This window comes from Typopeltis vanoorti, chromosome 5 (genome assembly GCF_054136105.1).
Source record: "Typopeltis vanoorti isolate ZY-2024b chromosome 5, IOZ_Tvanoo_1.0, whole genome shotgun sequence".
NCBI lineage: Eukaryota > Metazoa > Arthropoda > Arachnida > Uropygi > Thelyphonidae > Typopeltis > Typopeltis vanoorti.
In genome coordinates, this window is record NC_143553.1 from 106,624,498 (window position 1) to 106,640,780 (window position 16,283).

A 16,283-nucleotide genomic window follows, 5' to 3' on the forward strand; every position below is an offset into this window, starting at 1 on the left:
GTCATTGTTGTTTATATAATTAAAAAAAAACGATTTCGGAACATAACCCCACTTTTTCTATGTGATCTGCTCGCATAAAGCGATTTATATAATGCAGCATTTTTGTGGAACCTAACATTGGTGTTATACGAAGGTTACCAAGAAAGTTAGCCGTGCCAATGAGGTTATTGTGAACGTGGAGGAGGTTAATGAAAATGAATTAACTGTCAAAATAGCGAAATTGAAGCAGCCCATCAGAGAGACAACGTGGGAATTGCAAAAACTTGAGAGATGTTTAAATGAGCATAGGGAGAAAAAGAAAAATGAACAGGAAAATAAGAAAACAACCGTTTTCTTATTTTCCTGTAAGTAATTCATTTACTTACAGGAAAATAAGATAATAACGCAAGTAATTCAAAAACTTTTCTGTTTTTGAATTACCTGCATTAAAAATATAACGCAAGTAATTCAAAAACAGAAAAGAAAAACGAAATCATAGTTGTTGTAGGTATGAATGATTTAAGTGGTGATAGTTCAGTATAAGAGAGGACATGAAAGGGTTGCTGGAAGAGGCGAGAGTGAAGAGTTAGAAAGTGAAAATCGTTAATATTTTACCTTGTTATGATAAAAATTAATTAAAAAGAAGGGCTATGATGGCAAATGATTCGATGCGTAGAAGGAATGGATGCGAGTTTTTGGATGTATGGAGTGAGTTTGAGGGAAGATTGGATTTGTATAAGAGGGATGGCCTACACCTGAATGTGTTTCGTATCAGGAGTCTGGAAAAACTAATAAATGCTTTGAGACCTAACACAGAGAGTTAGGGAAACTAAATTATAAAGGGAGGAATGGTGTAAATGTGAATGTAAGAGCAACAATGGTATATAACTGTGTTAATGATGGGAATGGGCTTTGTCATTGTGGAAATGTTGATGAGGCAAGAACGATTTTGGGTTTGGGTTTTGTCTGGTTCAGACCCATCATATGTGTGCAAATATGTCTACATGGGTAAGGCATTAGAGAAGAATAGAGATCTGCAAGATGTCCAACTGTGTCAGGCAGAAGTTGATCATGTTATTTTCTAAGAGCCAGTTCATAAGTCTGGTATATATTATTCTTTCATTTAGTTTGCAGAGAGTGCTAGTCAAAGCTATTGGTCTGTAGCTTTTATAGTCACTAGGGTTTTTATTAGGTTTTAGTAAGGGTATAATGACTGAAGTTTTCCAGATTTTTGGTAGTTTGCCTATATTCCAGGAAGTGTTAAATATCTTCAGAAGGCAGTTTTTGCCTATTTTTCCTATGAGGAAAAATAAATAAGGCAATAGGATTTGATGATATATCATCATGCATTTTAAGGGAATATTCCAGGGAACTGGCAGTAGTATTGGCATGCCTGTTTAATAAGAGTCTTACAACAGCACAAGTTCCAAGGGAATGGAAGGAGGGTAAAATTGTTCCACTGCATAAAGGTGGTGATAAAGCTGTAGCTTCAAATTATAGGCCAGTCTGTATATCTGGAGTTGCAGTGAAACTCCTGGAGAGATTGGTGAGAAGTAGGCAGGGGTGCACTAGTAATGTCCGGCACCTGTGTGCAAAACTTTAGTTGGCACCCCTATACCCAGTAGCACACCAGTAGTGTCCAGTGCCTGTGTGCAAAACTTTAGATGGTGCCCCCCCCTCCAATAAAAAAATCACTTTAAAAAAACGTTTTTTTAAGTATTTTATCCTCTTTAGTGCCTTTACTATCCTAGTGCCTGTAATATGGCTGAGGCGGCCATGGAAGTAGGATACAGGAATGGGTTGATAAGAGCAGTATTCTCTGTAGTTATCAGCATGGGTTTGTTCAGGAGAGGTCATTTGTCACTATAACAAAGTGACAAATGCAAAGGCTTTTGATAGACTGCCACACAATAAGCTCTTAAATAAATTGAAACAGATGGAATTGGATAACAGACTTCTGAGTTGTATCAGTGACTGGCTGTCAGATAGGTATCAGAAAGTTGTATATGGAGGTGCAGTATCCCAAAAAAGAAAAGTAACTAGTGGTGTGATGCAGGGGTTAGTTTTGTGGCCACTGTTGTTCAATTTGTAAGTTAATGATTTGGGTTTAACTAGTGATATCCAGCTATTTGCAGATGATGCAAAACTGGGGAGAGCAATGCAGAGTCAAGCAGATGTTATTGCCTTACAAGAGGACTTGAACAGATTGCCAATGTTGCAGAGTGTAAGGTTTTGAGATTTGGTAAGCAACGATGGTATGCAAAGTATACACTTGGTGTGGAAACTTTAACGGAAGTAGAGGAGATGAGAGATCTAAGAATGATGGTGAACAAGGTCGTCCTGAAATTCAGGAGCCACATTGCGCAAGTTGTGCAGCATGGGCCCCTTATAATGGCAGTGATGCGGTGGAACTTGACATGCAGAAATAGAGAGGTTATGCCTTGATCAGGCCTCATATGGATTATTGTGCTCAGATTTGGTCGCCAGGTTTTCATGGTGATGAGGATATGTTGGAAAAGGTCCAGAGAAGATTTATAAAGGTAGTCAGTGGTCTTTGGAATGTGGAGTATGAGAACAGATTGAGAGAATGTAAGCTGCAGAGCCTCGTGAATAGGAGGATATCACTGAGACATACAGCTAGTCAGGGGTTGTTATCAGGTCGACATGGGAAAAATTTTTCATAGAATTGGAGGGGGGGGGGGTAGAACAAGGGGCTATCACTGGAACCAGTATAAGGAGGGTGTGAACAGATGAGTGAGGAATAGGTTCTTTGCATGGAGGGTGGTTGATGATTGGAATGCATTGCCTGAGTGTGTTGTGGGTGTAGACACATTGAATCAGTTTAAGGCATGATTGGATGAGCACTGTGTGCAATTTGTGTGTGTGTGTGTGTGTGTGTGTGTGTGTGTGTGTGTGTGTGTGTGTGTGTGTGTGTGTGTGTGTGTGTGTGTGTGTGTGTGTGTGTGTGTGTGTGTGTGTGTGTGTTGGATGAGCATTGTGTGTTATGTTGGATGAGCATTGTGTGTAATAATGTGTGTTGGATGAGCATTGTGTGTAATAGTATGACATTCCACGATGAGTCTCTGACTCCATGGAGGTCAAATGTTAATAATAATAATTTCTTGATTTCTTTAGAGGCAACTATCTTAGGCAATGTGTAAAGGAGGGTATGCAAAACTGGTGAGAGTGATCATGAAATGATCACCTGTGTTGTATCTAGCCATATGATGACTTCTGTGAGGAAAGGATATATGTGGACGTACAAGGATGGTGATTATGAAAAGCTTAGAAGACAGCTTGTAGCAATATCATGGAAAGAAGAGTTGAGCAGAAAGGAAATAAATGTTTCTTGGGAACAGACAAAGAAATAACTTAACAACATCAATGTGCAAATATATTGCAAAGGTCAAACAGCTGTACAGGTAAGTGTAGATGAAAATGTTAGGGATGAAATCTGGAAGAAGCAGAAGGCATTTTGGAGGCAGCACAAAATGAATAATGGTAATAATCAGTTACACAAAGAGTATAAAAAGAAGGCCAGAAGAGTGACTCAGTCAGTAAAGACAGCAAAAGTGCACAAAGAGCAGAAATTAGTAAACTAGGAGAAGGGAAACCCTTGGGAGTTTTTTTTCAATATATAGCAAGTAGAAAGAAGAATGATTATGGTAAGATAATGCTAATGGATGAAAGAAGGAGACTGGTAACTGCTACAGAGGACATAGTTGAGATATTCAGTGAACAATTCATCAGAGTATTTCATCTTATCTTCTTCTTCTGAAAAAGCTACTTCTGAAATCAGAAGAGCTCATGTAGGGAATGAAATGATTGAAGACTTAATGATGGACAAGAAAGAGGTCTATGAGAAATTAAGTAAGCTAGATGTCAATAAGGCAACAGGATTTGATAATATATATATATATCACCATGTGTTTTAAGGGAATGTTCCAAGGAGATAGCATCTGCCTTGGCCTGCTTGTTTAACAAGAATCTTACAATAGTATAAGTTCCAAAGGAGTGGAAAAAAGGTAAAATTGTTACACTTCACAAAGGTGGCATTAAAGCTAAGGCTGCAATTACAGGTCAATCTGTATATCTGGAGTGTGATTACGGTATTGGAAAGGTTGGCGAGTGTTCGCATGGTTAGCCTAGTAGCTTTGCACTTCACAACCATATGCCTGGAGAAGGAGCGTCCTAGGTTTGATTCCCATCACTGACATGAGGAGCTAAAGGATCTTCCTCAGCCATAGCCAAGTTAGCCGGTCTTGGGCGTGGACAGCAGGGTTTTTTTCCGCCAGTTTATCTGGGGGTTTTTTCATCCTGCAAGCAGGCAAACCAACCTCATGAACAGACAGGGATACAGCCAGGAATACTACTTAGAGGCATAGGGGGTGACCATCCTATCCTCGTACTTTGGTTATGAAATCCAAGCATGTTTGGAAGGTTGTGGGCCTCAAAGGCCTGTTAAAGCCATTGGGATAGATAGGATAGGAAAGGTTTGTGAGTGAAAGGATAAATAAATTGGTTGATAACAGTGATATTCTTTGTGCTTGTTAGCATGAGTGTGATAAAAGCAGGTCATGTTTTAGCAATTTGCTTATCTACTATAACGAATGTACTGGACAAGGGAGATGCATACACAGTGATATACTTAGATTTAACAGAGTCTTTTCATAGATTGGCTTAACTAAAGTGAAACCAATGAGATTGGATAATAGATTAATGAGTTGGAGAGGCAACTAGTTCTCAGATAGGTATCAGCAAATTGTGTATGAGAGGTACACAATTAGTAAGAGGTACACAATCCTGTAAGAGGAAAGTTATTAGTCGTGTTCCACAGGATATGTTTTGGGACCACTGTTATTTAATTAATGGTATTGGGATGGGTTTAACTGGTGATATACAACTGTTTGCAGATGATGCAAAACTGGGGATAGTGATGAGGAATCAATCAGATATTGTGATTTTACAGGAGGACTCAAATAGATTATATGAGTGGGCAACAGTAGGGAATTGTCTGTCAGTTCAATGTTGCAAAGTGTAAGGTGCTGAAATTTGGTAGACAACAATGGGATGCAAAGTATACACTTGGTGGGGAAATTTTAGATGAAGTCGAGGAAACAAGAGTCCTTGGAGTGGTAGTGGACAAGGATCTGAATTTCAGAGGTCACATTGCACAACTGAAGGACATGCAGGAATAAAGAGGTTCTGGTTCCATTGTATGAGGTGTTGATCAGACCTTATATGAATTATTGTGCACAGATTTGGCCTCCTGCTTCTCATGGTGATGAGCATATACAGGGTGTTCGGGATAAATTTGACATATTTATAATTAATTATATTTTTCCGTAAGTTACATGTATTAACACACACTTCTCTTCATTTAAAAGTTTGGACCCTTCTTCATTCACATACAAGATGTCAGAAAGGATGGATAGCTGGAACCCACCTGAATCATGGAAGAGAATAACTTGTATCATGATGATTCGTGCCCGCCATCAAAATAAGGATATTACGACTGCTGCCCAATGCTCCCTGAATACAGTAAAAACAATCAGGCATGAACTAGAGACTTGCAATGGTGACTACGAGGATGTAGCAAGAAGAAAGATCCCTAGCAGACGATCTGATTGCGTTCGTACAGCAGAATTCCTCGCAAATCTGCAGGAACAGGTGTTGAAGAACCCTGGCATTGGAATTCGGGCTTTGTTCGTGGAGTTGCTAACTGTAGTCAAGCCCTGGATAACAAGGGTAGGCAATGGTAGGCCGTATGTATGGCAGCAGGATTCGGCCCCTTGCCACACCTCTGGGAAAAGTCAAAAATGGTTGTCTGAAAATTTCTACGACTTCACCAGTCCAAATGTTTGGCCTTCAAACTCCCCAGACCTTAACCCCATGGATTATTTTGTATGGGGCGCAGTTGAAAAAGACACCAATCGCACTTCCAGTAATACAAAAGCCCAGTTAATGGATAAAATTAAAACAGTTTTTGCGGCCCTTCCCAGGGAGACTGTAGCATCAGCTTGTTCGAGGTTCCGAAGCAGAATTGAAGCTGTGATCGATGCTAATGGTGGTTATTTTGAGTAAATCTTGTTGATAGTATTGTAATTAACTCTGCCTGTAATGTTTTTTTGTCAATTCATTAAATTTAATAGATACAAAGAAGATTTTCTTTTTCCTTACGAAACTGTCAAATTTATCCCGAACACCCTGTATATATACTGAAAACAGCCCAGAGAAGAATGACTAAGGTGGTAACTGATCTTTGAGGTGTGGGATATGAAGACAGATTGAGGGAATGCAGTTTTCAAAGCCTTGTGAATAGGAAGAAGAGAGGGGATATGATCGAAACATTAAAGTTGGTAAAGGGTTATTACCAGGGTAATGTGAAAGAAATTTTTCATAGAATAGGGCAAGGTGGTAGAATATGGTAGAACATCCCTGGAAGGCTGTACAGGGAGGATGGGAATAGGGACACAAGGAGCAGATTCTTTGCATGGAGAGTGGTTAGTGAATGGAACATGTTGCCTGATACTGTGTTGAATGCAGATGTCCTGAATGAGTTTAAAGCATGGTTTAATGGACTTTGTGCATAAGACTGTGTGCCTCCCTCAGTGAGTCTTTTGACTCCACAGAGGTCTGGTGTTTAATAATAATAATAATGGAATTTGTAATTTGATATTGTATAACAGCCTAAAATAGACAAAAATGCCATCTATTTTGACAGATGGCTTTTTTTTAATATATATATATATATATTTTGTAAACAGTGCAAAAAAAGCATGTGTCAAAATCAGAAAATTTATACAGAAGAATTATTTCAACATTACTTAGGAGGCCTAACATACACCAGACAATAATTAAAACCCACAGGCAAAATCTGCAGAATACAAAATCTGAGACACCACCATACTATCACTAAGAAATTAATGATAGTATGGTGGTGTCTCGGATTACTGTAACAATGCACAATAGAACAGTCATGAGAGAACATTGCACGCCAGACTCAAAAACATCAGAGAATCTAAAACATCTAAACTGCTACATATCACTAAACAATGAACTGTGAAAGCTGTATCAACACAATTAATAAAGCAGAAGATAACATCTGAACAATATAAAACAGAGAAACCACAATAACTAAGGCCAACACTATCAGTGAAAGCTTGGGATTACTATGTACTATTTATGTATATGGATCCCATTCTCTTTACAGGTGATAATTTACGCTAAATTTAAAGCCGATGGGATATTTATTAAACAGCTTTAAAGCTCATATATATTAATGATCAATTAATACTGTACAATTTCCAACACAGATATTAAAATGCAACCAACATCAATGTAAATATCAATTTCTACATGCTGTCAAAAAAAAAAAAAAATCATATCTGTATGCCATTATTACGTGTATATCATTATTACGTATCTCTCAATGGGATTTGTAACTATTCTTAAAGATTGATAAATATTATTTTAGAAAAATTATGAGATGTGCTTAGTTATGGGTTAAAACTGTACACAAATAATAAAAATGGGGAGGGGGAATTAGGTCTCATATTTTTTGTTGCCATAGTATGACAGAGGCTAGCTGAGATGGAGAGCTATGATTGTGAATGAGTCAGTACACAGATTCTGCAAGAGGAATGGTGTGGTGAATGTGTGCAGTAAATTTGATTCAAGGAAAGATTTATATAAAATGGATGGCTTGCATTTGAATAAATTTAGGATTAGGAATCTTGATAAAGTATTGTTCACTAAGAGTTCAAGAGTGCAAAGTCAGGGAGAAACTAGAATGTGTGTGCGTGGGGAGGGGAATACATGTGAGTGTGGGTTCAGGCAGCCTATTAGTAAGTGGGACAGTGATCAGATGATGCTGAATGTAGCTTCCCAGGCTCTTAACTTTAGAGTGCTAAGCAGCACAAGGTGTTAAGGAGGTTGTACAAGGGTGTTTAGAGAGGTTATACTTTTATAAGTGTACATACTTTTATATGTATAAAGATTATTAGTTTTTGGCATTGGTAACAGCTCAACTTGGCCCAAAGTTATAGGCATTAGTGAGACTTGGTTGACCAAGGATAACATAGTTCCTATATTATCCTATAATAAATTCCTATATTCCTATAATTCTATTCTATTTCCAGAAGAAACAGGATGAAGGGGGGGGAGGGTATTGTTAATGATAGCAGAAGAATTAAAGCCAAAAAGAGTACAAGTATATCACAAAGATAGAGATGCAGAGCCAGTTAATATATGGTGTGCGATAAAGGCTAACAGGATGAATGTATAATTATGCTGATATATATGCTGCTTTGATATAAGGAAGAAAGTAGATGGTATACATAAGTAAATTGAAATCCCTCCTAATGATTTTGGGTGATTTCAACTATGGAGATTGTGAGAAGGAATGATCATATGGAGTGAAGGAAATGGAATTTAAGCAGTTGCTACAAAATAATTACCTACACAGCATTGTAATGGAGGAAACATGAGGTTTGTGAGTGGCCATAGCATCAGAGAACTTAACAATAACCAACAACTAGCTAGGTTGCTTCTGCTTTGGGAAAGTGATCACATAGTCTTGACCTGGGAAACTGCTAGACATGCAGAATCTTCTGCAAAGTAGGGATGCATGTGTAATTAAAAACCAAGTGATTATGACAAAGTGAGGAGTCAGCTTTCAGCAGTGCCAAGGCATAAGAATTTTGAGGAGATAGATGTTGGTAGTGCATGGGAGTGTTTTAAGAAAGCAGTATCAGACTACATGCCCAGAGTAAGAAGGATAAATCACAGGAATTAGATGGATGAATAGCATCATTAAACAGAAGCTGTAGACAGATAAAGATGAAGATGACGAGGAAGTATAAAGAAAAAAGATGATCCACAGTCCCATCAACAATATTCGCTCTAATTTTGGTTAGGCCATGTGAGCTTAAAAATATTTCATACATAAGTTTCCAGTCTAAAACTCAATGTGTGTTTGTGTGTGTGTGTGTGTGTGTGTGTGTGTGTGTGTGTGTGTGTGTGTGTGTGTGTGTGTGTGGTAGCCTAAGTTCACAATAGATAGTGAAAATAACAAGCCACACACACACTCTCCCTCTCTCTCTTAATTTCACTAGAGGGTGGTGAATGAGTGGAATCCATTGCCTGACTCAGTTGCGAGTTCATTGTCTGTAAATGAATTCAAGAACAGATATGATAGATATTGTTTTGATAATTTGGGTCTCCCGCAATGAGTCTACCGACTCCATGGAGATACCCGTAATAATAATAATAATAATAATAATAATAATGGCATTGGCATTTCAACACATTTGTCCAGCTACAAATGAATTTGCATTTCTTTTCCACTTTAACTTTTTTGAGAGTGACATTTTGAAGACTTTTGTGTAATATTTTGGTTTTGTTCCACTGAATCCTGTGTTTTGTAGATAAAGCATGGCTTGTTAAACTGGATTTGTTGGGTTAGTTAAGAGAAATATATTCTTGATGTATTATTTTAATGGCTAATGTAGCCTACTTTCATTTCAAACAAAAAGTAGGATATATTAGCCATTAAAATAATAGTTTATTTTAGAGGAGTGATATGGGAATTTTCCCAGAAATAATACCCATAGTATTCTTGATGTTCTTCAAGATAAATTTGTGCAGATTGACTAGTTTGTTCATAATAACTTAAGCCAAAAAGAGAAGGGATTCTGTAAACTTCAGGGTAAGATAGAGGAGGATATTTGTCTTTTGATGAGATAAGGAATGCATTAAGTTTGCGAATCAGCATGGTTAGTCAAGTGGCTATGTGCTTCATAACCATATGTCTGGGAAAGAAGTGTCCTGGGTTCAATTCCCATCACTGATGTGAGGAGCTTAGGATCTTTTTCAGACATAGCCAAGTTAGCCAGTCTTGGGCATAGATTGCAGGTTTTCTCCCCAGTTTATCTGGGGTTTTTTCCTCCCACAAGCAGGCAAACCGGACTTAAAAACATAACGCTTCTACAGACATAGGGTACACTGCATACATGGGATAGGGCCAACCGCCGTATTTCAATATTATTATTTCATTACTCCTTCGCCTTTCTCTACTACTCTTTATCCTCGTATAATGGTTGTGGTTATAAGGAATAGAAACCCTCAACACCGTAAAGGTAAAAGAGAGAAAAGATTAAGAAAGAAAGAAAGATTAAGTTTGTGAACTGGATAGAAAGTGACGTATGTTAATCTGTCAAAGTAATCTTGCTATTTTATCTGAAAGTCCCTTAACACATGGAATACAAATTCTTGTAATTTCTACTTGAGGAGGGTCAGGACGATGGCCATAATTATCAATTATTTTTTTCGATAGTTTTTCATTATAACCATTAACAATAAAGGTAGGTCTGATAATAAAAGTTCTTTGTTTAGAAGAGAATCTGTAGAAAAAAATTTTATGGGCTCTGGTCAACTAAGGATTTGATTATACCATATTTCTGACAAGGGTGATGATGAGAGTTAAAATGAATGTATTTACCAGTATGAGTAGGTTTTTTAATATACTGAGAACTGTAAATTACCATTTGTTTGACATAGAATGAGAACATCCAGAAAAGGAAGACAATTGTTGTTTTACTTCCACGGTAAATTTGATTCTGGGTTTATTGAATTAATATTTTCAAGAAATCCATGAAGATCAGACAAGGAGGAGCTCCCTACAGTAAACACATCATCATCAACATATCTGTAACAAACTGATGGTTTAGATGAAAAAAAAGTCCTGAATATGTTGTTCGAAATGTTCCATAAAGCAATTGGCTAGAGATGGGGGAAGGGGGGGGGATCCTATAGCTATTCCCTGTATCAAACCATATAAACAGATAGGCTTATGTTAAAAGTCATGTTTTCATATTTCCATCTACAGCTAGTATTAACTAATAATAAAAAGGCTTCAAACTTTGTTTTTACGTACATTCAATACACTCATAATATGCAGCGGTCAGTTACAAACTCTGCAGACAAGGATAGTAATGTAAATGTTTAAAAAGTAGGATTAGTGTCTGGATCACCTTTCAACTGATGGTATGAATATACAAAGTTTACCCATTATGAACATTTATAATGTTATTTAATGATTTTAAAATACCATGATAGGCAAAACTTCTCACCGTAAAGATATGCAATAATTATACATTCCAAGAAGCCTATAATCAAGAAACACCATCCAGCTGCATATGCATTCATCATTTCAAATAAATAGATTCCTCCCTAGAAGTAGATATATGAAATATATTATTTATAGAATGAAGAAATATTGCAATTATGTGCCAATACAAAGAGTATAATAATAATAATAAATAATGGGGTGCTTAAGGGTCAAAGCTGTATAACGCACAGGAGACCTTCACACAGCCTTTAGAGGAATGCAGAGAACCGACCAGTATTTCTGACTTAATGTCCAATCCACACCTTTTTATGGTGCACCCTGTTTGGTATCTATCTGAAAACTGAATGAACAAGGATGGGCTGGCAATTTAGGATTTGTCCAACCAAATTGTATTCTCATTAGCTTAAACCAAAATATAAAATGGTGGTACAACATGACAGAATTTCATGCCAGCTGAGGCGCCACCCGATTAAAAAGGCTCCCATTGTTTTTACCAGGGAACCAGGACAAACAGCAAAAAAAAAAAAAAGTCAACTACTGGAACAAATCCTGAAACACACCCCAACTCAGCATCACCAGAGTTCAAGATTGGTACTATCACCATAAGAAGCCTGGATGGCAAAAAAAGCTAGCTGAGGAATTGGATAAGTACTAGATCGACATAATAGGGATGACTGAAACAAAAAAGACAAAAACTGGTGAGATCTTTTCTGAGCAATAAGTACAAAATGTTATATTCGGGCAATGACAATCAAGGAAATGAAAGAGTAGCCATAGTATTCAACACTAAATATGAGGCTAATCTTCTTGATTAGCCTCATATTTAGCCTCACATTAATCTTCTTGATTAGCCTCTACTTGAAATTGCCTGCCAATTTCAAGTAGAGTGATGTGAGCAAATATCAGAATGAAGAACTAGACAACGAGACTTATTTGTGCCTATCCCACAGAAGGTTATACTAAAGTAGAAGTGGAGGAATTTTTTTCAGGCTTTAGAGAAATCAACTGACACAATGATAAATGAAAAGTTGGTCCTTGTTTGGTATCTAAATAGCCGAGTAGGAAATGATTGTCAGACACATTAAAATATTTTGGGAAAATTTGGAGAAGAGAGCAAAGCTAATAATAATGGCAAATGGCAAATAATGGACATGGACTGGTTATTACTAACACAATGTTCCAACATAAAAATGTGCAATTCACATGGAGAGAAAAAGGCAAGGAATAATAAAAGTCTAATTGACTATGTTATTGTTGATAGTGATGTCTTCTTACTGGTGCAGGACACTAGACTCTACAGAGGATTTGAAATAGGAAGCAATCACTGTTTAGTCTGGAGCAAGTTAAACTGAATTTCACATTGAAAAGAAGAACATGTAAGAAAGTTTTAAAGTGAATAAAAGTTGAGAAGCTTTCAGATGTGAACTGTAGACTAAAATACACAAGTATTATTCAAGAAAAAATGAAAGAGTTTGAAAATAGGAACCAAACCTTGGTGATTCATTGGCAAGCCCTGAAGAAATCACTGATTGATTCAGCCAGAGAGGCATGTAGTGGGTTGTCTGCAAGGATCAAAAAATCAGAACTCCATGGTGGACATGGGAAGTTAAAGAGGCAGTGTAGGAAAAGAAGAAAGCATATCAAAAGTTCCTGGCAAATAAATCAGCTTGTACTCTTAGAGAATACAGAGACAAATGTAAGAAAGCTAAACACTGTGTAAAACTAGCTAAACAAAAGTCATGGAAAGACTTTGGTAAGAACATAGGAAATAAATATCAGGAAGGTGGCAAGATATTCTGAAGATTGTTGAAGAAGCTCAGAAATGGAGGATGGAATGCTGTAAAAGGAATTAGAGATGATAAAGGTGAACCTGAAAACTGGAGAAAAAGATATCCTTGAAGTATGGAATAATTATTTTGAAAAATTGCTAAATGAAACAATCAGTGACAGCACAGTGATAATAAACACTGACCAGGCATGCAATCCAGAATACATATCCATACTTGAAGCACAAAAAGTCATCAAAATGTGGAAAGGCAGCTGGTGTAGATGATATTTGACCCAAAATGCTCAAGTATGGAGGTGTTTAGTGGCTACACTGCATAGTTCAGAAGGCCTAGACAGAGGGACAAATTCCAGATGATTGGAGTAGAGCTCTCATAGTACCTATATATAAAAAGGGAAATAAAACGGAATGTGAGAATTACATATTTCTCTACTGAGTGTTCCTGGTAAGATTTATGCCAGTATATTTGAGAAACAGTTCAGCAGGATTGTTGAAGAGAAGCTCAGTGAAGAACAAGCTGGATTCAGGCCAAATAGAGGCTGTCAGGATCAGATATTCACTTTACGACAGATAGTTGAGAATCATGGTAATATAACAAAGATCTGTATTTAAGTTTAGTAGATGTGGAAAAAGTATATGACAAGTTGCCATGAGAGAAGCTATTCAAAAAGCTACAGTTGTATGGTGTTTATGGGGATTATATCATGCAAATACTTCATTTTTGAATTGTAAGTCAGCAGTTAGAATTGAAGGAAGTACAGGAAGATGGTTTAATGTTAAATCTGGTGTCAGAGGATGTACATTATCCCCTCTGTTATTCATTATCTATATGGATCACATTATGAAGAAAAGTGGTATTAAACCTGATATCAAAATTGGAGATGTTAATCTCAGTTCTTTACTTTATGCAGACAATGTTATACTCATAAATAAATCTGTATAAGTCTGCAAGGTTCCCTGACTAAATTGAAACTGTTGTAATAGATATGGTATGAAGGTCAGCAATAACAAGACAAAACAATGAAAATAGGCAGAAAAATTGAAAATATCAACTGCATGGAGAACTTATAGAACAAGTAAAACATTTCATCTACTTAGGCATGACTTTTAGTGAAGATGGTAAATTAAAGATGGAAATATTTTTAGAGGAACCTGTGGCATAGTATAATTATTAAAAACAACACGTACGTCCACAGTAATAACTTTAATTAATAAATAAGGTAGATATTTCATACTAAAACTAATAGCACATCTTCAGTGTTACAAACAGATAGGAATGGAATACAAATAACGAACATTCGGTGGATCACCTATTAAAATACAATGTTGTTGCGAGCTAGGAAATGAAAGAAATTAATAAATAATTAATATTTAAGATAATTAGTTTTTTAAATGATTACATAAAATAAAAGTCTCCCAGATCTTTGAGAGAGAGAGAGACAATCATTTCGATTTAAATTCGGTCGGTGTAAAAAAGCTTCACAACTTTCTTTAAAGAGGCGTTCATATTTAAACCTACATCTATGAAGGAGAATAGCTTTATCCCACTGGATATTATGGGTAGTGGTAATACTGTGTTGTGCTAGACCAGACTTCCAAGGTTTGTTGTAATCAATATAATATCGATGTTCTTTGATTCTTTTTCCCACATAACGGCCAGTTTGTCCAAAATAAGAAACATCGCATTCACAAGGAATTTGGTAAACACCAGCCAAAGACAGTGATGACAGTTTATCTTTTGTAGAAGGCAATAGACAACAGAATCAACAAAGCTAGTATGCTAGGAAATCAACTGAATAAATTTATATGGAATAAGAGAGAAATTAGTCAAAACACTAAATTAGTTATATACAAGACAGTGTTCAAACCAATTTTAAATTATGGATCTGAGAGCTGGGTTAGAAGTAAAACATTTGACCAGAGGCTAGAGACCGCAAATATGAGAGTCCTGGGAAAGATTAGGGGATGTGAGCAGGAATGTGTGAGCAGAGCTAATCTCAGGTGGTATGGTCATGTAAACAGAATGGGAGAGGAAAGATTAGCAAAACAAGTGTTTTCTGCCAATTTGGAAGGAAAAAGACCCAGAGGAAGACCAAGATATAGGTAGATTGATATCCTGGTAAAAAGTGCCTTAGAAGATAGAAATATAAGATCTGACAATGTTGGAGTCTTGACAGGTAACACATTGCTTTGGAGGAAAATTATAGATAGAAAAAAAATAATGATGTAAATTTTTCAGGTAGTACTATCGTATACTGTACACCCCTTGAGGGTACATGTCAGAAATTTGATGATGATGATGATAATAAACCATGCTGTCACTTATAAAGTATTACATTTATATTCATACAATTCTGAATTCTGTCTTTTACCAATTTCTCTAATACCTTAACCACCACTCCTAAGATACCAATTAGCCTATAATTTGTTACTTCTGTCTTGGAGTCTCCTTTATGCAGTTAGACAATTTTGTCTTCATTCCACTCCACTGGAACCTTCCCAGTACTGAGGCTTAAATTCAATAGCATAGAAAATTAAAAAACAGCAGCATGCCTGGCAAACACAAATTACGTGAATTTTGTTTAACGCTTCTAACCAGTCTAAATGGTCAAATGTAGACTAGATGGCAGAACAGTTTAATTATTTGTTGCACTCAGGCTTAGTAGACTGAATAATATCTGAGTTAATGAAAAGCAGGGATAAAGGTTGGTCGATTGGTAGAGCCTTGCTGCTAATGGCTCATGAAAAAAGTTAAGCAAGTGTGAGCACGGTTAATAGTTGGAATGGGTTAATCGTTTGATGCTGTTGGCGATGAGTCTTTGGACTCCCTGGAGGTGTCACATAATAATAATAATATCCAATAACTATGTCTGATAACATGCCTGCCAACTACGCATAAGATCACTGTAATCATAGCAAATTCCATATACCGCTACTTATGAGATAATCAAATTTATCTGATTGAATCTAATCTAATCCTGTGGCCCCCTCTTTTGAGATGAACAGTCCTCTTCCTTTCCTCTCTATCTCTTGCTTCTGTCAGACTCTTGCTCATCCAGTCTTTCATGTTGTCTTTCCATTGTAGTCATGGTCTTTGTCTTCCTCTCCTTCCCTTCACCATTCCCTGCAATACTGTTCTGTGGAGCTCCAGAAGAACCCCCCCCCTCATCAAATGTCATATAAATGCTATTTTTCTTCTATGGATACTAGCCATATAGTCTCTTTTCACCTTGAATCTTTTAAGAACCTCTTTATTGGTCACTCTTTCAGTCCAGCTGATACAATCCATTTTTCCCAGGCACCACATTTCAAACACATTCAATTGGTCAGTCATTGAATTACTGATTGAACAAAAGGGCAATTTTAAAAAATATCTAGGAGAACAAA

The 16,283-nt window shown here is 36.7% G+C and overlaps 1 protein-coding gene across 5 annotated transcripts in view; it reads right to left on the bottom strand.

The window, feature by feature from the left end:
• LOC150106709 (sodium- and chloride-dependent glycine transporter 2-like) overlaps nucleotides 1–16,283 on the bottom strand; it is a 626,004-nt gene that overhangs the window by 172,614 nt on the left and 437,107 nt on the right. For all 5 annotated transcript variants that reach the window (XM_090393293.1, XM_090393295.1, XM_090393296.1 and 2 more), the window contains one exon: nucleotides 11,112–11,211. In XM_090393293.1, coding sequence (XP_090249419.1) covers nucleotides 11,112–11,211 — 100 coding nt within the window. The remainder of the gene's footprint in view (nucleotides 1–11,111; nucleotides 11,212–16,283) is intronic.